The sequence below is a fragment of the Cotesia typhae genome, unplaced genomic scaffold, assembly GCF_013202065.1.
Source record: "Cotesia typhae breed Kobodo isofemale line unplaced genomic scaffold, CoteBio_Ctyphae contig_27, whole genome shotgun sequence".
Classification (NCBI taxonomy): Eukaryota; Metazoa; Arthropoda; class Insecta; order Hymenoptera; family Braconidae; genus Cotesia; species Cotesia typhae.
In genome coordinates, this window is record NW_027423733.1 from 2,493,970 (window position 1) to 2,521,650 (window position 27,681).

The 27,681-nt window shown below is 34.6% G+C and overlaps 1 protein-coding gene across 13 annotated transcripts in view; it reads right to left on the minus strand.

Annotated features, from left to right (window-relative positions):
• The window catches only part of Slo (calcium-activated potassium channel slo), a 213,314-nt gene that overhangs the window by 4,012 nt on the left and 181,621 nt on the right, over positions 1-27,681 (minus strand). For 12 of the 13 annotated variants that reach the window (XM_074240314.1, XM_074240313.1, XM_074240312.1 and 9 more), the window contains 6 exons: positions 27,459-27,642; positions 21,756-21,821; positions 21,521-21,657; positions 21,274-21,386; positions 20,891-21,052; positions 12,429-12,522 (listed from right to left, as the gene is read on the minus strand). In XM_074240314.1, coding sequence (XP_074096415.1) covers positions 12,429-12,522; positions 20,891-21,052; positions 21,274-21,386; positions 21,521-21,657; positions 21,756-21,821; positions 27,459-27,642 — 756 coding nt within the window. The remainder of the gene's footprint in view (positions 1-12,428; positions 12,523-20,890; positions 21,053-21,273; positions 21,387-21,520; positions 21,658-21,755; positions 21,822-27,458; positions 27,643-27,681) is intronic. The other variant, XM_074240305.1, reaches the window with a different exon arrangement.

Here is a 27,681-nt window from a genome sequence, read left to right on the forward strand (position 1 = left end):
TTCTAAGATATTCAGATGTATAAAAGATGTGAATGATCTCTATGTATTACAGGATGACATTAACAAGTTAACGAGTTGGTGTGATAATAATAAACTCAAGTTAAATGTCAAAAAGTGTGCTATAATCAAGTTTGGCCGATACACGGGTGTTCATTATAATCTACACCATTATTATATTAAAAATGATGTGGTGCCTCAGGTAGATGAAATTAGAGATTTGGGGATTTATCTTGATAGCAAGTTAACATTTAATGGGCACTTGAACAATATAATTGCAAAGGTCAACAAAGTCCTGGGTGGTTTGATGAGGTCAAGTAATGACTTTAGGTTTGACAATACATTGATTAAGCTATATTATAGTCTAGTTAGACCAGTATGGTTGCATAGTGTGGGATCCCATCTTCAACTATCAGATAGATAAACTGGAATCAGTGCAAAGAAGATTTATAAATCATATTCGATATCGCTGCAGTAAGAAAGGAATTCAACAGGATAGAAATCAAGCCTATGAATATTGTGGACTGTCCACCTTGACTGATAGGAGGAGATACTTTACTCTATGCTGTGGGCTCTATATCATAAATGGTTTTATTGATGTCTCTGAGTTAATAAATGGATTGAGTCTCGTGGTGCCTAAAGTCAACCTCAGGACGAATAGAATTGTTGATACTCCATTGGTGAAATCACACTTTCTTACGCGATCACCCATGTACAGAATATCTAGGCTTTTAAATGAAAGAGCAATGGGAATGACATTATTAGGTGCAACTACTGATAAGTGCAAAAAAGAAGCTAGAAAACTGACTGTTTTGAGGAGGAAATTGTTATTCTTGATATTGTATTATCTTTTTATTTTTTGTTACTAATAGTAATAGTATTTTGTTTTTGTTTTGTTAAAATATTGATAGGAGTAGCTATATTGATTAATAATGATGTATATTTAAATCAGTCACTTTTTACAACACATATTATACATGTACAATTACCGAAGAGCGTTTAAATAAATAAATAAACTTTCAAACGGCATACCGATCGATTTTAAAAAGTAATCAGCTTTTAACATGAAAAAACCACGTGAATCATCGCCAAGCCGGTCAAAATCAGTCGATTCATACGAGAGATATTGTGAACAAAAGAAAACCGAAAAAATTGTTTTTTTTGGAGTTACTCTGAAATTCCTGGTTTGATCAATTTAAACTTAAAGATTTGTTATGAGACTGAAAAAACTACTTTGAATGCTGCTAACCGCTTTAAAATCGGTTAATTCATTCAAAAATTATTGCGGTTTGAACATTCAAAACATAGTGTTCTATGAAACTTCTATCAAACTTTTGAGCTCGAATAGCTCAAAAGAATAGAAAAGCTATTTCTGTGAGCTTAAAGAGCTCAAAAACATCACCAGTGTAATTTTAAGCACCTGGGTATGGATTTAGCGGGAAGTTGCAGGGATGGCCTTCAGGATTAACGGTTTTCCTAATTTTATTTAATACAACTTGTTCTGTTAACGTAATATCTACAATTTGTTACTTAGGTTTTGACAAAATTCAATTGCTCGACTTACTCCGTCATATCTTACATGTAAGTACCTTAGTAAATACAGTGGAATCTTCTCGAACTTGACACTTTGGACAAGAGCCATTCCCTATAGTTTACATCTTTCTGAGACCTTACTATTTCAAGATCATATTCCTCTATGCAAACTCAAATGCGCGCTGGGTAGAGGCTTTACAAAGCCTTAAGATATTTGCCAATACGTAGAATTTTTATTATTCACTAGACTTTAATTTGCACGTACGCCTAAATATAGAGTTGGCATATATTTTCATGCTTGTGACATATGTGACTAATAACGTTACAAATAGTTTGCAACACATATTTTTCATCTTAATTTCATCATTGGGTATAGGATTCGTGTCGAAAGACAGGGTTATAAAGAGTACAAAAATTATTCTACCAAGTATAGAAAACATGCAAGTATGCAGAGGTTAAGTATCAGGAGATTCCACTATAGACTTGCATAACAATTTCGATCTCTTCATGTTCATTACGACAAGACAAATTGTACCATTACTGGTTAATTAAAAAATGAGTTTCGTGACGTCACAAGTGGTAGAAGGGAGGACGAATAATTGAAGACTTAACAAACTGGAGCATTGATCAGGGATTTCGATCTTACACTTAACACGAGTTGTCATGTATTAATTTTATTCATACTAGACAGATCATGCTTGCTACGCTCACCCTCATTTATTCAAAAATCTCTCCATTGTTCAGGCGAGTAACCAACAACCAAATAAAAAAGACACAGAAGTGACGAAAAGTGACTATACATCCGCAATCAACTTTTTAGAAAAGAAATATTTCAAAAATTTTCATAAATTAACTACTATCAGGTGACTTTTTGCCAATAACTTATATTAAATAATATTAGGTCATTACTTGCTAAAATTTCTTATTAATTTTGTATTAAACTATTTATAAAATATAATTACTAAAAATCAATTATAATTATAAAAGTGTTCGATTGCCTTCGAAATCTTATAGAAGTTGTTTATTATTGAATGTTCCATTAACATTGTAAAAGGTGACCCAATGATTTCAAATAAATTCAAGTTTTATTAATATCATCATTCTATTTATCAACTACAATTACGAGGCAACCTTAAGGACAATGGTAATAACTAAAGACAATAATTGCGAAAGAAATTGTGAGGAATTGAAGTAATTAGACTGGCAGTATGAGAGCTTTTACCGTCACATTAAATTCATGTTGTTAAATTCAAACAAAGGCATAATAAACTGTAAGACTAACTAGCTACTGTAGCTAACGTAGTCACACACATTTACTTACACATTCACACGTTCAAGCGTCTTCGTTTGGAACACACTTTACTGGACACTAGTGCTCTCTCTGTCTAACGCATCGAAGGACGTTATCTTAACTAATAATTAATTAGCTATGCGTTAGACTAAATAAAAGACCATTCAGCAACCGGAATGGAAGTAGATTTCGTAAACAAAAAAATTTGAAAAACGGTTGACCCTAAAGGCCATCCCTTCAACTTTCCGTTAATTCCATATTTAAGCGCTTGAAATTGCACTTATTACGTTTTTAAACTCTTCGAATGTTAAATTTTTTTCTCAATTTTACTCTTCCTAATACTCATTGAAATTCTTCATTTTAATTTAAAATAATTTAAACAATTTAATAATTGATAATTTTTTATTTACTTAATAAAGTAAAGTAATAAAATAACTTTCGTATTTATTACTTGCTGGAATAAATAAACAAATTTGGCAATATCCCTTTTGTTTATACCCATTACAGAGACGTAGATGAGTGTGTGAGTTAAATACTCTCTCTGTAACTATATTTCTATCCTTTTCTTAGCTATTGACGCGATGTTGTCTAATCTTTATTCGAATAAATAGCTGACGATAAACGAGTTACAAACATAAAATTTAACTTTAAGTATTTCAAAAATTATGTCGGTAATATATGATTACTGAATTGTTTTTGTATTTTGCAATAATCCAAGTGCATAGTTTTTTATCCATTAAAGTTAGAAGATTAATATTGAAAAAAATAATTAAAGTCTCGAAAAAAGTTTGTCCGCTATAAGAGCCCGTGTTTCCGAATTTTTTCGACAACGATAACTCACGATCCAATCACCCGATTTTCACGTTCTTGGCAGCGATCGAAGAAGTTTTTTGGACTCTGATAATTATTTCATTTCATCAAAAACGATCAGAAAAGAAATGTTGAACTTATGTAAAAAAAATCCTTTTTTTGACTTTTTTGTTTTCAATAATTCACAAACGAATTAACCGATTAGGACCGAATTGATAGCAATTGACATGGTTTTTCAACGTTAAAAGCTGATTAGTTTTTGAAATCGATCGGTAAAGTCGTCATAAAGTTATTCCAAAAGAAATTAGGAAAACGGTTGACCCTGAAGGCTATCCCTGTAAATTCCCGCTAATTCCATACCTAAGCGCTTAAAACTTCACTAATGATATTTTAGAGCTCTGCTAGCTCAGAGAGATAGCTTTTTAATGCTTTTAAGCTCTTCGAGCTCAAAAATCTAATAGAAGTTTTACAGAACATTACTTTTTGAATTTTCAAACCGCAATAACTTTTGAATGAATAAACCAGAAGATGCAATAGATCAAGTCCTAGTAAAGTACCTCTGTGATTCGGGAAAGCTACTGACGGATGTCTTCTATCAACTCTCTCTAGTCAGAAGATCTTACATAACTCCACTGAGGAATAAATCATTCAAGCCAACCGTTGACGCTACTAAAGCCAATGAGTGGTTATACGGGAAAAAATTCGCAGAAGCAGTCAAAGAAGCAAAAGATGATAAAAAAGCATGCGCTAACATAAAAACTGTGCCTAAAACGCCAGCCTTAAAGTCGAGGGACCAGGGAAACTTAAAAACTTAAAATCTGTGTAACCTCGACAGTGATAAGCTACCTCTAAAAAACTGAAAAGCTCAAAACCAAGGAAAACGATCGTCTATTCATATCAACTAAACAACCATTCAAGAACGTGTCAACTCAAACAATAAGCCACTGGATAAAATCTCTACTATCAAGAGCAGGGATTGATACAACTCAATTTACGGCATACAATACGAAACATGCAGTTGTATCCACAGCATTTCCGAGGGAGTCGACGTCGACACAATCAGGCGAACGGCCGGCTGGTCAAAAGACTCCAAAACCTTTGCAAACTTTTGGAATCGACCAATACAGGACAACGTCACCTTTACTAAGACAATCTCATCAAAATAGTTAATAAAATTAACACTCCCTTCTTCGTACAGAAACTATAAATCACCATTTGAACGGTATTTCAATAAAATAAAATTACTGGAAAAAACATTTGAGTTTCTAATTTACGCTCTAAAAGTTTACAATTTATCATCGAGAACGAGACGTGTAGTATAATTATAAGATCAAACGAGCCCGCCGAAGGCGAACGAAATTCGATCATAATTACACAAAACGTCTCGTTCGAAGATTATAAATGGCAGTAATGCTTGTCATTGCTAACATTTCACACTTTTTTAGAGTTAGGTTTGAGATTCGACGCTACTGCTGGTTGTCGGCACGTGACGCCGCCTTTAGTCATATTGTTAGAGTTATGTCTTTTGAGTTTCCTATATGATCTTGGGGAGTTATTGTTATTGTTAAGGGGTTAGGGGTCGTCAGAGACTCGAAAAAATGAGAATTTTCAGTCATTTTTTTTTTGCTATTAAATCTTAAAACGCAGAATGTCTTTCAATTCAATGTATTCCAAGAATACACCACTTTTTTTAATTAATTCGACTTTATCATAATTTAGAGTCGTCGTAGGCATAGTAGTCGTACGTATAAAATAGAATGAAATATAATTCCAAATTGAGTTGTAAATTACTTTAAAAGTCATTCCAAAAGACATTAAACGTTTAGTCGTAGTAGTGCCAGTAATAGGACTATCATCAACAACATTATAATTAATCCTAGAAGTTGTAGTCCTATTTTCAGCAACAGCAGTAACCCTAGTTATATTTTTAGTTGTCATACTAGTAGTAGTAGTAGTAGTAGTACCAGTAGTAGTAGACGTAATAGCAGTCAGAGCAGTTGTAACAGTCGGAACATTACTTGTTGAGTTCAAATAAATTTTAGAAGTTGTAGCAGTAGCATTTAGAAGATTTTCAGCTGAATTATGAACATTTAATGAGTCGTCAGAACCGAAAAATTGAATAATTAATTGTATCAGGATGATCAAGAGAAGTTTCGGAGTCAGTGTTTGAAATCGTTGAGCCGGAACCACAATGTGAACCACCAGAAACATTGCCGCCAAGAATACCGACAGTCACACAGCTAGAATCTGGTGAAGCTTGGATGCAGGCATCCATAGTTAAACTGTTCTTAACACGGCCCGTGATAGTTCCCGAAGTATTAACTATAAAACTTTCTAGCCAATCAATATCTTCTGCAAATGATTGAACAAGAATTAGTCAAAGAAATAAATCAATATTTAACAAATACAATAGTCCAAAATTTACCGCTCTCAGCGATGATCATAGCTGATATGAATTTTCTCCACCATCGAACAGTCACACGATTGAGTTCGTATCGCTTATTAATTAATTTTGACTCAATGACACTTGTTCTTTTTTCTTTAGGCCAGAAAATAAGGGCATACATTTTCAATAAATGTAATTATGAGGTTTATATAAAGTGAACTTTTCACAAATATCAGACGATAAAGGCGATTAAAATAACATAAGAAAATAGAAACGTCAAAACAAAAGATGAACTATTGACACTATTAATAATTCTTGCAGTTAACTGAACGTTGTCATTATTACGACTAACCGTAATTGTTCGGTTATAATACCGGCACCTTCTCTCAAACTTGGGTAGGTTTTCTTACAAATATAATAATTTTTTGGCCTTGAAAAAGACCGATTGTTTTGGACTACGTAGTAGTCCTGAGATGACTTGTTAGTCACACGCTCTTAAATAAGAGCCTTTAGTAGTCTTGAGAAGACTTATTCTCACTCTCAAAATGGGAGTGAGAATTGATTAGTTCTGAAAAGAACTGTTTAAAGTTTAGTTCTCAAAAGAACTGATTTAACGATGCTAGTCAGCGTTTGGTGTAGCCGAGATGATCCGAGTTTGTCCGATTGTTGAGTCGTGGATATACAAGCCTTGCTCGCTTGGTATCCAAAAATACTGCACTGTATAGTAAGCCTTGCTCGCTTACAGTAGACGTTTGGCTTCTTTCTTCTTCTTCTTCTTCTTCTTCTTCTGCTTCGCTCAGTAGTTAGAAGTGGACTGTGTGGTAGCTCTCCTCGCTCCTCTTTTTAAACAGTCTGTTGATTTCAGAGGGGATTGGAGTCGGTCAATTCACTGGCCCGGCAGCTCCGATGGACTGAGTGGGGGTTTTGAAGGTAGCGGCCCAATAACAATTTTGAATAATTTCCCACTATATTAGAGTAATTTTCCACTAGCTCTCTCGTTAAGGTCCGTGCTTTTGTTAGTACCATGACTAGTTCTCTAGTCATGGTCCGTGCGATTTTTGATGTCAATTGATGATTTTGGCTTTTTTCAACAGTAATTGATTTTCGAATGCTGGTGAACAAATCTATAAGTTTTTTTTTAAGGTAGATTAAGAAAGGATCTCTATTGGATTTAACCTCATCATGTAAGAATTCACTTCAAATTTTGTCTATATATCAATAATATAGCCAAGTAAGACTCTACAATAACATTAGCTTAAGAAATTATAGATAAATGTATAATCTTAACTGTAAATGTACAATAATTGACTTTAGATTTACAAAAATTGATGTCAAGTTTTTAAATAGGCGCAATAGACAATGTATGCCATGTACATTTGTCGCTTATAGTGTGGCAGAAAAGACAGAAACTAGATTCGGTGTGGCAGAGATTCCAGTAGCCGGTCGAGGGAGTGTTTGGGTCGCTTCTGTGACTTGAGTGGTGAGGTCCCCAGGTTGGTAATCGAAATCATTAGCTTAGGCTTTATTAAAATGAACGTAAACAAATTTTTTTAAATTTTCCTGGGTAAAACTTCTCCGATTCGGTCGTAAAATATTCTTGTAATGATTAAAAGATCGTTCTACGTCAGAAGATGTAATTGGTGCGAATGCTATGTGCCTGACGTCGTTGACATTCCAATTGTACGGAACAATTTCAAAATTGTTGGTAACCAAGCATCTCTCAGCCAAAGCCAAAACATCGTAAAAGTTACTATTAGCTGTTAACACCTGAATTAATTTTAATTTTACACGATCATTGACTGCTGGACTTTGTAACAACCTGTTACTCACTACGTGGACAATTTCACATGATGCATGTAAATCCAGGCCCTGTGCTTCCAGTTTTACAATAGAATCCGCAAGAATAGAATAATTATTATGAATCGTTATGAAGTCTTGACGATTTCCAAGCCTTTGAAAATATCTTTGTACATTTCGTACATTTTCCGAATCTGGTTGGTGGGCGTCAATAACAGCTTTGACTTCATTGTAATGGTCATTGTAATAAGAAGCCGTCCTCAACCATGTACCCCAACGAGTGATAATTGGAGCTGGCGGTAACATCACGTTTGGACACATTTGCTGAAAGAGCCGAACTCTTAATGGGGCCTTACTAAAAACACTTTTGGTATTAGCAATGATTCCGTTTACATCAGGAAAACATTCCCTTACGGTTTCTGCGATTCGATGCAGTCCATGAGCAAGGCATGTGACATGTTTCAGCTTCGGATAAGTCGCTGTCAACATGTTTGCTGCTCGGACCATGTAAGGTGCTGCGTCAGTAACAAAAAGAAGTACCTTATTGTACTGAATGCCACGTGGCCACAAAATCTGCAAGCTGTTATTGAAAAATTCGATGACATTCTCTCCATTTCCAACATCGTAGAAATCTTCATTCAAGAGCCTTGGTATTCCTGGTTCATCCAAGTATAGTGGAGAAACAATCGCATGAAAAACACAGCGACGCTCTGCATCAACCGTTTCATTGATGGATATATAAATGGGATTATCGTCGACTTCTTGCTGCATTTGCGTGACATTCTTCTGATGTATTTTGGGAACATATGTTTCTCGTAGTGTACGAGCATCCGGTAGAGGGCGACGAACACAACGTTCCATAAACTGAACAAAAACTGGATTATTCAGTTTGTCAATTGGTATATCGCTGGCCATGAAGAACTCAGTAAGTTCTTGGAAAAATGGATTTTCCCGATCTGTACAGGATTGCCACGACTCTTCTGATGGGCCTTCTGGATTATTACGAAGATCCAGTGCTTTTGAATGTTTCAACGTATCAAAGTGACGTTGTACACTGTCTATAGTAACTGTGCGGAGAATGGAACAGCATAATAAACACCGAACATGAAGGTAGCAAATCTAAACAATATTTAAATTAATCAGACAAAGAAATGAATTCAACTAAAAAAGAAAAATTCCATAGAATAGCATTGAGAATTTTCTTAGAACTGTTAAGTATAAATATTAAAGCCTTACCTGAAATATTTCAGGTTCAATATTAAGCCTGTCACAAGTTCGTACCCATCTTTCTAAAATTTCAGCTTAATGCGGATCATTCATTTTAGTTGAATTAGATGAAAAAAATTCAACAAATAAGAGAGAACCGAACAAAGTCAATAAAAAGTAAAGAATATTGAATAATATACAAAGTTTTGTACGAACTGATTAATAAATTTTAGGTGTAAATATAAAATTTATGTCAATAAAAATACAACTTAAAAAACAAGTGAAAAAACATGTAAGTAAATAAGTCAAAATTTAAAATATTCAAGACTAATGAAAAACTTGATGTTGATGTATACACAATTGCGAGTAGAATTTTTTAACTTTCAATTATCTATTATTATAATAATTACACTTAATGTATCATAATAATTTTAAAAAATGGAAAAAAGGTGATCAAATTAGATTGGTTCAAAAGAATCGATTTTTTTTTAAACTCTTTAGGAAATACTTGCAGGTGGTGGAGTTCAAACGCTTGTTAAAGGTAAATAACTTGATATTGATCTTGAGAGACAACTCATGGGAGATTTCTATTTCCCGTTTAATAAAAAAAAAAAAATGTTGAATGTTTAAAAATTTGTAACTCACAAACGACTCAATCATCACTGACAGGGAAATCGCCTTCAAGATCCCGAGCATGACTGCCAGCAAGATCGCGAGCGAGATCACGAACGAGATTACGAGCGAGATCACGAGCATGATCATGAGCGAGATTACGAGCGAGATCATGAGCGAGATCACGAGGAAATCACGAGCGAGATGATGAGCGAGATCACGAGCGAATTTGTTTTTTTTTTGTAAGAAAAGAATATAAAAGAATTAATCCAATGCAAAATTTTTTTATATATATATACATCGATGCAGGTCATATTTTGTCATATTAAAATTTATGTTGGCGAGTTAAAAATGTAATTACTTGAAAGTCTGAGAATAATTCGATTTCATAAAATCATTTAAAAAAAAATTTTTTTTAATCCCTGAATGTCACCTATATTCATTGTGTAACAAGGTTAGATATTTCACATTTAATTTTGACAGTTCTCGATGACATCTGAATTTTGTCGTTGATAAGTCTGAACTTTGGCATTTACCTAATATTGTCGCGAACACGTATTGCTCTTTTTTTTTTTTTACATGTATTAGTATTTCCCCTTCCCTACGAAGTCCCTGGCCCTAGTAATTATTTACAATCTTTTTTACCCGGGTACCTCCTAGTCGCTAAAGAAGTTTCACTTTTTAAGGTTCGAATTAAGACTGCTTTTTGCGTTAAATCTTCAAATTTTAAACTGACCCTCGAAAACCTCACTGAAGCATTTAAGGGTAAAATGTGTATGTGTGTGTGTGTGTGTGTGTGTGTGTGTGTGTGTGTGTGTGTGTGTGTGTGTGTGTGTGTGTGTGTGTGTGTGTGTGTGTGTGTGTGTGTGTGTGTGTGGATCTCGGCGAGGACATGTAAACCTCTCATAACTTTTGAACGGCTTATGTGATTCAATCGAAATAAGCGGCGTTCCAAAGAGTTCTATTGCCATTAAATTTTCTAAAAATTCAAATCAATTTGGTTTGCTAGATTTTGAACAATCTCAATAACAAAATTTTCGAAAAATCGTTTTTTTTTTTGGAACAACTTTCAAATGGCTTTATCGATCAAACCCAAAAAATGATCAACTCTTAACCTCCAAAAGCCACGTCGATCGCTACCAAGTCGGTCCTAATCAATGTCAAAAAAAGTATTTTTCAAAAAATCACGTCGATCATTTCTGATAATGTCAAAATCGGTTGATTGGTTCATGAGTTATTGTTGCCGAAAAAATGAGAAAATAGTGAATTTTTTAAATTTATCCAAAACTTTCAGTCTCATCGAATTGTGTTTAAAAGTAAATCATAGGATTCAAAAAACGATGTCGAATACTATCAACCGCATGAAAATCAGTTTATTCATCCGAAAGTAAATGCAGTTTGAAAATTTCAAGAATAGTGTTTTATTGAACTATTATCAGACTTCTGAGCTCGAATTGCTCAAGGCATAGAACAGCTATCTCTTTGAGCTCGGAGAGCTCAAAATTACACGAACATTATATTTTTGAGCACGATGGAATTAGCGGAAAGTTGCAGGGATGGCCTTTAGGGTCAACCATTGTCGTAATTTTTTTTCTTTGCGTCAATTATTATTTGTTTTGTAAGAAATTCACAGGAATGTTGTAGTATTTGCTCATTGAGAGTTACAATGAATATTAGCTATAAAAATCACATGGATAAAAGGTAAATGCCAATTTGATGGAATTTAGAATAGGTCCAAGTCAGAAAAATAATCAAATTAAGAATGCAATTTCAATCTAAGAATGCAATTCTATGAAACGTCTTGTAGAGCGGGTGGATAACAGCTAGTTTAATTGATAAAAGTTTGAAGACCTTGTGTAATTTTGTATGCTGATCATCAAATAATTTATTAAGTTGACTTAAGCCAGAGAAATTCAATTCAAAACTTAGAGAAAATAATTTCAAGGCAGACTTGAAGTCTCAATTTATGACTAAATAATAAATACGAATAAGATGAACCAACTCAGTTTTAAGAATTGAAATGAATAGATCCAAGTAATAGTTTAGTTACTAGTCGAAACAAATTGAATAAAATTAGCATTATGTAGGCAGATTATTAATACCTCTGTCATACTTTAATAGATTAGTTTAAGGACATGAAGACCTCCTTGGATTAAATAGGGTAGAAGTTCCGTTTTGGGCCATCTTAGCACCGTTTTTGTTCAGTTAGCATTTGAATTAATTTATAATAAATTGTAATATAATAACCGTGTTTTTGTTGAGTTTTAAAAAATTTATATTAAAACAAATTGAGTTTGTAATGGTTTATTAATATAAATTCATTTCTATCGTTTATTTGGACAATAAATGGCCATAAACGGTACAGTGGCCACAAACGGTACTTCTACCCTATTTACTTGTGGTAGGATTAAGACCGCGACGGTAAATTAGCATTTAAGAGACTCCGGTACAGATCGTAATCCCGTGAATTTTAGATTAGGTTATAAATTGGACAATTAGTAATAAGAATTCGGTTTTATAAAATAGTTTGGGTGCTGTCTATGATAGTGCTGCCTAGAGATTCATGGTATCTTTCTATGCTTCCTAGACAGTTATTTAAAAAAGTTAGAAACCGCAGTATAAACATCCATTAAGGGAGTATCGTCGGAAATAGTTCTTTGATGGAGCAACGTGAGGGTCCGGTGAATAGCGTAAATTAGGTAAAATAACAGGAGAATCCGGTGGACATAAATTTTCTCAAATCAAGTAGTTCTTTAATATCAATGAAGGAACTCGGAAATCACTAAATAACCTTACCTGATCAGTCGGTAGTAATGTGAAATCATCGGGTGGATTAGTAATAACGTAACGCTTTGACGATGCATCAGCTGACGAACTTGTATCTCGAAACCTGCAATTTCAATAAAAAGCTATCAAAATCTATTTTTTAATCACATTATCACAAATATTTACCTGAGCAAACATGAAGTCAAAATATTTTTTTTTTTAAGCAAAGATTTAAATTTGAATACAACGTAACAGCAAAAGTATGTACTTGGTGAAAATATAAATGATATTTATTGGATGAAACAATTAACGAATCATTGCAAATTTAATCATACCCATGAATCAAAATTAACAAAAAATACAGTGTATGTGCGATTAAATTAACAACACAAATATATACTGGACATTTTATACCAAATCGTAAAACTAAAAAATTTATTGTCTATAATAAAACTCATAGTGCATAACCCTTATATACTGCAGAGTAAACTTAATTTAAATTATCTTATATATGGACTTTATTTCCATTTATTTATTCAGTTAGCTGTAAAATATTTATTGTACTAGCTTCAATACGGTTGACTTTATAGGTCACTTCTGAAATTTTTCATATGTTAAAAACTACAATTAGTTGTCTATCTGTTATTAAATTTTCAACGAACATTAGTATCTTTGTTTTGGAAGCTTATTGACTTTTAATTGTAACTGCCAATAAGCTTCTAGAAAAAAAAAATAAACTCGATTTGTTGAAAAAACCTTCAAAGTCATCATCAGGTACAAACAAATGCACGGACCATGACGAGAGAGTCAGTCATAGTGGGAAAGTATTCTAAGTTGTAATTGAGCCGCTACCTTCGATACCCCCACTCAGTCCATCGGAGCTAGCGGGTCAATGTACTTATAAAATTCAATCACCTCTCAACTCACCAGACAGTTTAAAAGAGGCAGCGAGGAGAACTGCACCACAGTCCACTTCAAACCATCGAGCGAGGAAGAAGAAGAAGAAGAAATAACTCAAAGATCTACAGTAAGCGAGCAAGGCTTACCATCTACAGTGCAGTGTTTCGGATAGCAAGTGTGCAAAGCTTGTCTATCCTCAACTCAAGGTCTTTATTCGGCCAACTCGAATCATATTAGATAAACTGTCAGTTTCAACGGCAGCTACGTTCGAGTACTATCCTAACAGCTCTTTTAAGGGCTAAAATCTAAACAGTTCTTCTCAGAGCTCACTATTCAAAGCTCTTCTTCAAGAGCGTGTGACTAACAAGTCATCTCAAGACTACTACGCAGTCTTGATCACAACGGTCTTTTTCAAGGCCACTAAATAAGTTCACTTGTAAGAAAACCTACCCAAGTTTGAGGGAAGGTACCGGTATTAAAACTGAACATTTTATGGTCCCTCGAGCTGGATCTTCCTTCAGCTTGGGTAGTTATCAGCGACATCTCAAGACATATCTCTGGGCGTGCGTGACGTTTCTTGAGATTGGATTTCACAACTTTGCGCATTGCGGAGCACTAAGTGCTGCGGGAAGTTTTGTTATTCAAATCCTCAGGAATGTCGGCACTTCAGGCAAGACTGTCACTGCAGCAGTCCAAATACGCCTTCATCATGTCCCTTCAGAAGGAAGTCCAGGCAGAAGCGCACCACAACTTCAATATTCACGTGGCCAAGGCAAAGTTGCTAATGCTCAAGACAAACTGGGAGAAGTTTGAAGCCGAGCACGAAAAAATCATCCTATCCAAGGTCGAGATCCCACCAGACGATCCGTACATCAAAAACAACGCTTACGAAATGGCTATACAGTGCGTTGTGAATATCCAAGCTGCCCTGGAAGAAAAAATCTCAGAGCTAGAAGCAGCTAACCCTCCTAGTGGATCTAGCCTTGCCAACGTAAGTTTAACCGGAGGTACAACAGTCAGACCATCATCATTGCCCAAGATTCCGATTCCACCATTTTCTGGTAATTTCGGAGATTGGAGAGCCTTCTCAGATTTGTTCGTCTCACTAATTGGTGAAAACACAGCCATCTCAAACGCAGAATAGTTCGTCCATCTCTCCAATAGTCTCAGTGGAAATGCTGCTAGTCTCATCTCCAACATCAAAATCTCAGCTGACTCTTTCCAAGTAGCCTGGGACATGCTAGTCAAGAGGTATGAGAACAAAAGACTTCTCATAGCAGCTCAACTGAATAAGCTTCTACGCTTGAAGACGCCAGGAGTTCGGTCATCAGCTTCTCTCAATGCACTTCTCAATGTTGTTTCTGAGTCGACTAACTCACTAAAAGCCCTTGGACTTCCAGTTGACCAATGGGATTCACTCATAGTCCACCTCATGACACATCATCTGGATCCCAAGACTCGTGAAGATTGGGAGATGCACCTTGGGTCAGCAACGGAGTACCCATCTTTAGATGAGTTAACTGGTTTTCTTACTGGTGCTGCTAGAGCTCTGGAAAGCATCGAAGAACAGTCCAAGACCGCTTTAAGAAAGACAAAACCAGATACTAAGCCATCTCAACCAGCAAAGGTTCATCACTTCATCTCAGATCAACCTGGAACGTTATCTCAAACTGAGGCAAAGCCATGGATGAAGGATTTGAACAACACTTGCAAGTACTGTGGCAAGAATCATTACCTTGCCTTCTGTCCAGACTTCTCAGCGAAGCCCGATGCTGAAAAACTTCAGTTAGTCAAGACCGAGCGGTTATGTTACAACTGCTTAGGTAGGCACAACTTGTACAAGTGCAGTAACACTCAAACTTGTAAGCTGTGTAAAGAGCGCCATCATACATTGTTGCACGGCCTGTTTACAAAACCCAAGGAAAAGCCAGCACCTCTTGCAGCCTTTTCTGAAAAGTTAACACCGCTGTCTCAACATTCACAGACAGAAGACAAATCAACTCCACAATGACGGTGGCAGCCGTCTTCTCGAATCCCACGCAGTCATCTCAAGCCAGGAAGTCATCTCAGATCAAGAGCATCTAAAACTGATGCCAATATCACGAAATACAGCCAGTCCTCTCAGACCATTGACATCTCCAAGTCATCTCAGCCAGAGCAATTCCCTGCTCAGGCAAAGGCGACAGCTTTATCAGCATTTAACACAAGAACCGCAGTAATCCTGGCTACTTGCAAAGCACTTGTAGTGTCTCCTAACATGAAAACATATACAACTCGTCTTCTCATCGATCCAGGATCAGAATTGACATTAGTCTCAGCCAAGCTAGTTAAAGATGCAAAACTCAACCATCTAGCAGCTGTGATACCAATATTAGGCGTGGGTAATCAGTCTCCAAGTAAAACCCTTGGTCAAACGAACTTAACTATTGAATCTTGCATCTCACATAAGCAAGTCCATCTAAGAGCATACATCCTGCCTCAAATCACTACTAAGATTCCATCAGTCTCCATCACAGACCAGCATTGGTCTTATCTGAGCAAGCTAGAACGAGCAGATCCAGACTTCCTGAAGCCTGGACACGTTGAAATCCTCATAGGGGCAGATACGCTTAATCAAATACTAGAACCATCTCCAATAATTAAAGGGCAATCAGATGAGCCATTAGCTATTCACACAATCTTTGGATGGGCCTTTCTTGGACCAGCATCATCTCAAGCACGAAATCACCCCCTCAGGTCGCTTCATACTGTGACAAACGATGAGCTTCAAGACTCGCTCACAAAGTTCTGGGTTCAGGAAAAAGTACCAGATCAAACAAAGCCATCTCTCAGTTTAGCAGAGGCTCAATGTGAAGACTATTACACTAGCACACTCTCACGAAACCAAGAAGGTCGCTACGTGGTGCGAATACCACTATCAGCTGAAATCTCGCAATTGGGAGATTCCAGAGCTATCGCTTACCGGTGTCTTAAACGACTTCTCAAGCGTCTGGATTCCGACGAACTTCTCAAACAGCGGTATATGGACTTCATGCAAGAGTATGAAACATTAGGCCACATGGTAGCGGTTCCTAAGGATGCCCTTGAACCTCAATATCCTTATTATCTACGTCATCATGGAGTTCTCAGAGAACAGAGCACCTCAACAAAGCTCAGAGTCGTGTTTAACGGGTCGTGCAAGACCACTTCTCAAGTCTCTCTCAATGACATTCAACACACAGGCCCAAAAACTCAACGAGACATCATTGATGTATTGTTATAAATCAGACGCTATAAATACATCTTTATGATAGACATTGTAAAGATGTTTAGGCAAATTCAAGTCCATCAGAAAGATTGGGACTTGCAACGAATTCTTTGGATCAACAAGCAGCGTAACGTACAAGCATATCAATTGACAACTGTTACGTATGGGACTCGATCAGCGCCGTATCTTGCCTGCAGGACCCTCAAGCGACTAGTGGAAGACGAACGAGAGAATTATCCACTTGCAGTAGATGCAATCCTGAAAGAAAGTTACGTAGATGACATCTCCGGTGGAGCTGACACGATTGAACTTCTTAATGAAATCGCTCAGCAGCTCAACCATATGTGCGCTTCAGCATGCCTACCATTAGATAAGTGGAAAAGCAACAATCAGGACTTCATCATACCATCAGCATCTCAATCAAAAAATGAGTCAACAGTTCATATCTTTGATGATTCGTCATCAAAAGTACTGGGCATCTCGTGGTCGTCCTCTCAAGATCAGTTTACGTTCCAAGGTACCATCTCAGAAGAGGACTTAATAACTAAAAGGTCGATTCTCTCTGAAGTAGCTCAGCTCTTTGATCCATTAGGACTCATCTCACCAGTAGTAATTCGAGCAAAGATTATAGTCCAGCAGCTCTGGCTTGAGAAGCTAGACTGGGATGAGCAACTCTGCCCTGATACAATTCATCAATGGACCAAGTTCCGACAAGACATCTCGAAACTAACTGAACTTCAAATACCCAGATGGATTAATCTGCAATCTAATTCGTACTCTATCCAACTACATGGATTCTCCGATGCATCTCAGCTAGCAATGGCAGCCGTTGTTTATCTCAGAGTCACTGATCATACAGGAAATTCGAAAGTTACTCTAGTCTGCTCAAAAACTAGAGTCGCTCCGATCAAGCGGCTAACCATTCCACGATTAGAGCTTTCAGCTGCTATACTTCTTATAATGCTACAACTTATAAGACATACGCAATCTACATTGGAACTCCAAGATGTCCCAGTATTTCTATGGACCGACTCTTCAATAACACTTGCATGTATTAAAAATAACCCCATGAAATGGAAAGAATACGTTGGAAACAGAGTTTCAACTATTCATCAGACACTTCCAAATGCAAGTTGGAGATACACATCAGGAAAGCTCAATCCAGCAGATTGTGCTTCAAGAGGTCTAAACGCTTCTCTAATTCAGCATCATCTCTGGTGGACAGGCCCACCATGGTTAGCTCAATCTCCTGAATATTGGCCAATCTCCGTAGCTCCATCTCCAACAGAAGATCTCGAGGAACGACCTGGCATCTCGTTAACAGCAGTTATACAGCCAACAATTTGGGACTTGATCGATCTTCCATGTGTAAAAACATTCCACAAGGATCTTAACAAGTTACTACGAATAACAGCACTTTGTCAAAGAGCCATCTCATGTTTCAAACGGATTCCCATTCAAACGTATCAACATCTCCAATTGGACCTGCAGACTTAGAAAAAGCAAAACTCTTCTGGATAAAAGCAACGCAGCAAGCATACTTTTCATCTGAGATCAGCACCATCATGTCAGGGAAACCACTGGCGAAGTCTCATGCCCTCTCTAGACTAACTGCAAGATTAGATTATTAAAGCATACTTCGAGTAGGAGGACGTCTTCAGAATTCTCAACTTGATCCAGAGAGCAAACATCCACCAATACTCCCGAGTAAATGCAAACTCTCCGAACTTCTTATCGCTGACGCTCATACTCGAACCCTTCATGGCGGGACACAACTTACTTTGGCATATCTACGACGTCAATGTTGGATTCTGGGTGGCAGAGCTCCTATTAAATCTTACATCCATCATTGCTTAACATGCGCTCGAATTCGAGCAGTTAAAACTCAACAACTTAAGGCCCCTCTTCCAGCATCTCGAGTTACGCCATCACCAGTCTTTGAAACCACTGGTGTGGACTACGCTGGACCCATAACTCGTAAAACGTTCCAAGGAAGAGGTGCAAGAAAATTTAAAGGGTGGATAGCTGTCTTCGTCTGTTTCTCAACGTCAGCAATTCATCTTGAAGCAGTCTCAGATTACTCAACCGAAGGTTTCTTGAAGGCATTTTGAAGATTTTCTAGTCGACGAGGAATCTGCAAAACATTACATAGCGATTGTGGAACTAATTTCAAAGGAGCTGACAATTAATTGAAACGTCTCTTCTCCCAGGCTACATCGGAATCAAAAGAGCTTCAACGCCTACTCACCAATGATGGTACCAATTGGAAATTTAATCCCCCAGGAGCACCGCACATGGGAGGAAAATGGGAAGCTGCAGTGAAATCTGTCAAACGTCATCTCCAATCGTCAATATCGGAAACCAGCTTCACATTTGAAGATTTTTCTACTCTCGTAGCACAAGTTGAAGCAGTACTCAACTCAAGACCTCTCAGTGCTCTATCAGATGATCCAGAGGACCTCTCAGCCCTAAATCCAGGCCATTTCATTCGAGGAGCTGCGCTCAACTTCATACCTGAACCATCTCTAACTTCCGTGAACGAGTCTAGACTATCTCGATTTCAACGGATCCAAGAACGATTTCAACAATTCTGGAACCGATGGTCAGCGGAATGCTTATCTGCACATCAGTCCATCGGAGCTAGCGGGTCAATGTACTTATAAAATTCAATCCCCTCTCAACTCACCAGACAGTTTAAAAGAGGCAGCGAGGAGAACTGCACCACAGTCCACTTCAAACCATCGAGCGAGGAAGAAGAAGAAGAAGAAATAACTCAAAGATCTACAGTAAGCGAGCAAGGCTTACCATCTACAGTGCAGTGTTTCGGATAGCAAGTGTGCAAAGCTTGTCTATCCTCAACTCAAGGTCTTTATTCGGCCAACTCGAATCATATTAGATACACTGTCAGTTTCAACGGCAGCTACGTTCGAGTACTATCCTAACAGCTCTTTTAAGGGCTAAAATCTAAACAGTTCTTCTCAGAGCTCACTATTCAAAGCTCTTCTTCAAGAGTGTGTGACTAACAAGTCATCTCAAGACTACTACGCAGTCTTGATCACAACGGTCTTTTTCAAGGCCACTAAATAAGTTCACTTGTAAGAAAACCTACCCAAGTTTGAGGGAAGGTACCGGTATTAAAACCGAACACGATTATAATATTCCGAAAGAAACACTTCTAGACCAATTTTAGTAACTAAGACCTGATTTCATGAATGAGAAACATTGAAATAGTATTAATTTTGTATTTTATCCATTTAAATTTCGTAGATTAGTCAAGTTTTTAGATCAGTCGACTCAGTATAAAATATCTCGTATATAAGTGATATTCTATATTCAGTTAACAAGGCTATAGTTTTGGTTTTTGCAAATCAATATCATAATATGACGATGTTTAATTAACTACCAGAAAATATATTTGTCCGAAAGTTTTCAAATTCCTAAAGCATGTTAACTTTACGTGAAATACCACATTTATTTTTATGTAACATGAACACATATTTTTAGCACGAAATAGCAATCATAGCCATAAAAAACTTGCGAAAGAACAGCTTGAAACAATTTTATATAACTGATATATACTAAAAATTGATTAATCAAAAATGATTCTCATTTTATTTATATTTTTATACTAACTGAGTTTGAATTAACGATAAAATCGGATGAGTAACATTTTGATTTCAATATAAGTTAAGAAATTTTAGTAAATAAAATATATCGTGAGAATAACGAGCTGAGTAAAAAAAGCATACAAAAAATATAAAATATTACAATGATAGAATCACAATAATATATTTAAAGAGGACATTCAAAATTAGGCCAGCAAATGAAAATTCCTGATTTGTAGTTTTGTACGATTATTGGTTGTTAAGATATTAATCGTAAAAGACAGACGGACACTTTTTCATTTAAGGTTTGATAACTTCGAAAAAAAAAATTAAATCGGGATAAATAAGTGATTTAGTCTACACACTTATTTAACTAGGAAAATATCTTTTTTAATTTTCAATTTTATTTTTCGGAATAGTTTTTAGAATTGTGTGAAACCGTAGTTTTTAAAAATTATTGGACAGGAGATCTGAATTATAGAATTTTGAAACTTGAAAAAAATTTCTTTCACAACTTAAATTTTTCTTAGTAGTGTGTGCTAGATATTTATCTCAATGTTATCTTTCTTCAAAAAAATATAAGTAACAGGTACGATTTTACAAATATTACGATGTTATGCAACTATTTTCTCGCAAGCAATTGTACTTCAAATTTACTAAAAATTAGAGTATTGTAACAAAAACCTTGCTTCCCCGATTAATCCAATTAATACCATTGAAGAAAAAAAAAATTCCGGTACCTGTACCTGTACAATCCAATGCACAGCATTCCATATGATTTTAATGCAGCAACAAACAGGTCACCGTACTTGCCTCCTTCGCCATATTGAGCCAATGGACCATCGTAAAGCGAGATTTGACCGACTCGACAACGATCTCTGTTGGCCAAACTATCTGTAGTGCTGTTGAATATAAAAAAGATATTAATACTATACAGGTTTAGAAATTTTACTATAAGCGAATTGTGTTCCTAATATATATTACTGATTAGCAATATAATAACCAGGAAGTTTGCGTTTTTTGATCTGCTTGAATTTAAGTTTAAACATATGAACATTCATTTGAATGTAAGCAAAATTCCTGGGCTTATCGATTACTCATTATTTAGTAATTAATGAATTACCTATAGCCACCTCTTAATCCTGCGCCTTCAGCCAGAATCAATTCTAATTCAGGTGTTGCTCCCCCGGTTATTAATGACCGAATTAAGGTTAGTGCGTTCTGATTAAAATAGGTCTGTAATATAAATCGATAATTAGTAAATTAATCGATGTTTTATTATGCATTAAAGATATTTTGCTCTAATTATAAAGAATGAATATCTATGTCCATTTGAACTAGTGAAATCAATAAATATATTAATGTATAACCGTCGACATGAGTGAGTCTAATACGCTGACAGCAAAGGCAGTTCCACAGGCAAACGGTTGTGTGAGGTAGAGTTCCGTATCGGGATCATCGTCATCATCCTGATCAAGAAATTGAACGTTACTATCATTTACAAGTTCTGAAAAAAAAAGATCACGAATCAATAATATGTTCATAATAATGAAAAAAAAAAAACCATTGGTTATCGTTTTTTTTCTTAAGAATATTCAAATTTACCTGTGATCATCGGCACATTAGCTCCATAAACTGATCCTCGTCGCTGCAGCACTATAGGACTGCCGACTGAAAAAAAATAATTTTCTTATACTACAAAAAAATTAAAATTCTCAATAACTATTAACTCCAGGCTGTGAAAATCAATAATATTCAACAGTTTGTAGCTACACGTGAACCTCGATATACCGCGAGTTTGAGGTTAGGTTATGCGTTGCTATTATTTAGTTACTTTAATTGTTTAAAATAAACAGTTACCTATACTAATATTATAAAGAGGAAAGATTTGAGTCTTTGTTTGCTTGTTTGCTTGTTGGCATTGAATAGGCTCTGAAACTACTGAACAGATTTGAAAAATTCTTCCACTGTTTAGAAGCTACACTATCCCCGAGAGACGTAGGCTATGTTATATTATAAAACCGGCACACAAAAAAAAAGTGGTATGAACTTTAGACCAGCCCTACCTACCGACATGTATATCGACCCGCTAAATCCGAATTTTAAATCCGTTTGGGCCGGTCACCCTCCAGTTTGGAGCAAAATGCAAAAAACCCCAAAACTTGCAAGAAAGTACAAGCACAGAAATGAAAAAATTTTTGTGGACAAGCTGCTCTCTCCGTTTCGTTATCTCTCTATGTCGTTCATTTCTCTTATAAAATTTGCATCCTGAAATAGAGTTCGAATTTGGGGACCATTAAAAATTCCTTCTCTTCATTTTGCATCACTTCTCGCAGGAAACTTTTCTTTCAAGTACTGGAACTAATTACCATTATTATCCATAGATATTTTGTGAATCCCGATTGTTGACTTGAAAGAAGCCTTGAAACTATAGGACGTTAGTAGAAGAATTGGTGACTACAATTTGAGGAGACTACAATAAGGATCTACAATATGAAAGTTAAATATTTTCATTGTTAATATCCACCCCCGCAACCCCCCTGTGGAGCGAGCTATCGTAAAATTCGGTCATAGATTATTTATATATCTCTTACGGAAGATTTCTACCAAATTTGGGAGCTATAAGAGCTATAGTTTACAAACGGGAATTATTCATTGTTAACGCCCCGCAATCCCCTTTGAGGGAGGATTTTTTAAAAATATTTTACATACAAACCTTCTCCTAAAAATTCTAAAAACAACAAAAAAAATTTAGTTCAATCGGTTCAGCCGTTCTCAAGTGATGCGTGGACATACATGCGGCATTTGATTTTTATTTATATAGATTAGATAGATAGATAGATAGATAGATAGATAGATAGATAGATAGATAGATAGATAGATAGATAGATAGATAGATAGATAGATAGATAGATAGATAGATAGATAGATAGATAGATAGATAGATAGATAGATAGATAGATAGATAGATAGATAGATAGATAGATAGATAGATAGATAGATAGATAGATAGATAGATAGATAGATAGATAGATAGATAGATAGATAGATAGATAGATAGATAGATAGATAGATAGATAGATAGATAGATAGATAGATAGATAGATAGATAGATAGATAGATAGATAGATAGATAGATAGATAGATAGATAGATAGATAGATAGATAGATAGATAGATAGATAGATAGATAGATAGATAGATAGATAGATAGATAGATAGATAGATAGATAGATAGATAGATAGATAGATAGATAGATAGATAGATAGATAGATAGATAGATAGATAGATAGATAGATAGATAGATAGATAGATAGATAGATAGATAGATAGATAGATAGATAGATAGATAGATAGATAGATAGATAGATAGATAGATAGATAGATAGATAGATAGATAGATAGAGATAGATAGATAGATAGATAGATAGATAGATAGATAGATAGATAGATAGATAGATAGATAGATAGATAGATAGATAGATAGATAGATAGATAGATAGATAGATAGATAGATAGATAGATAGATAGATAGATAGATAGATAGATAGATAGATAGATAGATAGATAGATAGATAGATAGATAGATAGATAGATAGATAGATAGATAGATAGATAGATAGATAGATAGATAGATAGATAGATAGATAGATAGATAGATAGATAGATAGATAGATAGATAGATAGATAGATAGATAGATAGATAGATAGATAGATAGATAGATAGATAGATAGATAGATAGATAGATAGATAGATAGATAGATAGATAGATAGATAGATAGATAGATAGATAGATAGATAGATAGATAGATAGATAGATAGATAGATAGATAGATAGATAGATAGATAGATAGATAGATAGATAGATAGATAGATAGATAGATAGATAGATAGATAGATAGATAGATAGATAGATAGATAGATAGATAGATAGATAGATAGATAGATAGATAGATAGATAGATAGATAGATAGATAGATAGATAGATAGATAGATAGATAGATAGATAGATAGATAGATAGATAGATAGATAGATAGATAGATAGATAGATAGATAGATAGATAGATAGATAGATAGATAGATAGATAGATAGATAGATAGATAGATAGATAGATAGATAGATAGATAGATAGATAGATAGATAGATAGATAGATAGATAGATAGATAGATAGATAGATAGATAGATAGATAGATAGATAGATAGATAGATAGATAGATAGATAGATAGATAGATAGATAGATAGATAGATAGATAGATAGATAGATAGATAGATAGATAGATAGATAGATAGATAGATAGATAGATAGATAGATAGATAGATAGATAGATAGATAGATAGATAGATAGATAGATAGATAGATAGATAGATAGATAGATAGATAGATAGATAGATAGATAGATAGATAGATAGATAGATAGATAGATAGATAGATAGATAGATAGATAGATAGATAGATAGATAGATAGATAGATAGATAGATAGATAGATAGATAGATAGATAGATAGATAGATAGATAGATAGATAGATAGATAGATAGATAGATAGATAGATAGATAGATAGATAGATAGATAGATAGATAGATAGATAGATAGATAGATAGATAGATAGATAGATAGATAGATAGATAGATAGATAGATAGATAGATAGATAGATAGATAGATAGATAGATAGATAGATAGATAGATAGATAGATAGATAGATAGATAGATAGATAGATAGATAGATAGATAGATAGATAGATAGATAGATAGATAGATAGATAGATAGATAGATAGATAGATAGATAGATAGATAGATAGATAGATAGATAGATAGATAGATAGATAGATAGATAGATAGATAGATAGATAGATAGATAGATAGATAGATAGATAGATAGATAGATAGATAGATAGATAGATAGATAGATAGATAGATAGATAGATAGATAGATAGATAGATAGATAGATAGATAGATAGATAGATAGATAGATAGATAGATAGATAGATAGATAGATAGATAGATAGATAGATAGATAGATAGATAGATAGATAGATAGATAGATAGATAGATAGATAGATAGATAGATAGATAGATAGATAGATAGATAGATAGATAGATAGATAGATAGATAGATAGATAGATAGATAGATAGATAGATAGATAGATAGATAGATAGATAGATAGATAGATAGATAGATAGATAGATAGATAGATAGATAGATAGATAGATAGATAGATAGATAGATAGATAGATAGATAGATAGATAGATAGATAGATAGATAGATAGATAGATAGATAGATAGATAGATAGATAGATAGATAGATAGATAGATAGATAGATAGATAGATAGATAGATAGATAGATAGATAGATAGATAGATAGATAGATAGATAGATAGATAGATAGATAGATAGATAGATAGATAGATAGATAGATAGATAGATAGATAGATAGATAGATAGATAGATAGATAGATAGATAGATAGATAGATAGATAGATAGATAGATAGATAGATAGATAGATAGATAGATAGATAGATAGATAGATAGATAGATAGATAGATAGATAGATAGATAGATAGATAGATAGATAGATAGATAGATAGATAGATAGATAGATAGATAGATAGATAGATAGATAGATAGATAGATAGATAGATAGATAGATAGATAGATAGATAGATAGATAGATAGATAGATAGATAGATAGATAGATAGATAGATAGATAGATAGATAGATAGATAGATAGATAGATAGATAGATAGATAGATAGATAGATAGATAGATAGATAGATAGATAGATAGATAGATAGATAGATAGATAGATAGATAGATAGATAGATAGATAGATAGATAGATAGATAGATAGATAGATAGATAGATAGATAGATAGATAGATAGATAGATAGATAGATAGATAGATAGAATTAAATCCTATAAGGGATTGCGGGAGCATGAACAATGAAGAACTCTCAACTGTTGTCGTATTTTAGCATCGGTGCGGCCGTGTGACAAAAGTCGCGTGGAACCCTATTTTCAACATTAAATAAAAATGATTGTTTTTCAAGCTAGAATTCCGGGAGTCAAGACTTGTTTTCAGAAATTTCCTCCTCTTCAAGGATATTTTTTTCGATTTTTGATATCGCCAATAGTTATTGAGTTATTTACAAAAAACTGAGATTTTTTATTTTGGTTATATTTTTTGTTAGTATTAAATTGAAATTTTCCTCAAAAAAATAAAAAATTAACAACATTATTTTCAGAATTTAACTCCGCATCGAATGAATGATTGTTCATATTTTTATCACAATTTCTAAGATTTTTATTATCAAATTTACACAAGATTCTCACAAAAATTTCCGTTACTATGTAACATGGTAATGGTTACCATTCTACATATATCAGTTTCAGAGAAGCACACAACACACGCGTCTTGTGCACATTATAACTCCCACAATTCTTAATGAATCTTTATGAAACTTGATAGACTTATTCTCTAGACAATTAGCTTAGATGAGTTCAAAAGTGAGCTGAATCCATCAAATAGTTTAGAAATGACAGCCATTTAAAATTTTCGAATATCGAAAAAATCAGTGTATTTTAAAATTTGGCAGCTGATTTACTTTTCTCATATACTTGAGGAATAATTATTTATAATACTAGAATTTAATTTGCGCGCGCCTGACTAGACTTTGCATATATTTTCACGCTTATGATATATTTGATCAATCACGTTACGAATAGCTTGCAACACATATTTTTCATCTTAATTTTATTATAGGATTGTTATTAAAATCATGGATTACATGAAATCTACCTTCCATCTTGGCTGGTGCCAAATGGCCTTTTTTTTTTTTTTTAATAACTTATGAGCAGCCAAACCAATCGTCATCATAACCGAATCAGATCTTCACTTTTAAAATGACATCGAATGCCGTTTGGCGATCAAGATCGGTTTATTTGTTAGTGAGATGTAGTCAACAGATCTCGAAAAAAATATTTCTCTCGACTCTTTAATAATAACTTCGGGATTCATTAAATAATCGATTTTTTATTTTGTACAATGTCTTTAGAGCTCAAAAAACTACTTGAAGAGCTCAAGAGTACAGAACAGCTAACTCTTTGAGCTCAGAGATCTCAAAATAACTCTTAAACCATATTCCTGAGCTCGGAGAGCTCAAAAACGTAATAAGTGCAATTTTAAGCGGTTAGGTACGGAATCAGCGAGAAATTGCAGAGATGGCCTCTCAGGTCAACCCTAGTATTGCCTAAATAATCTAGTGCTGTAATTTAAACACAATTTTAATTGGTTACCTTGACTTAATACTCCTATAGTGTCGTCAAAAGTCATGGCTTTGATGTTCAAGGATGCAAGTATCGCCTCCTTGTCAGCGAGGGTGGGATCGTCATTGCTAGGCACTTTTGCCGACAGGATGCAACACATATCGCAAAGATTCACGTTAACAGCACGTAAATCTGCTCTACTCAGAGGTGACCCCTGAAAAAAAAAAAAAAAAAAAAAAAAAAAAATCAAATT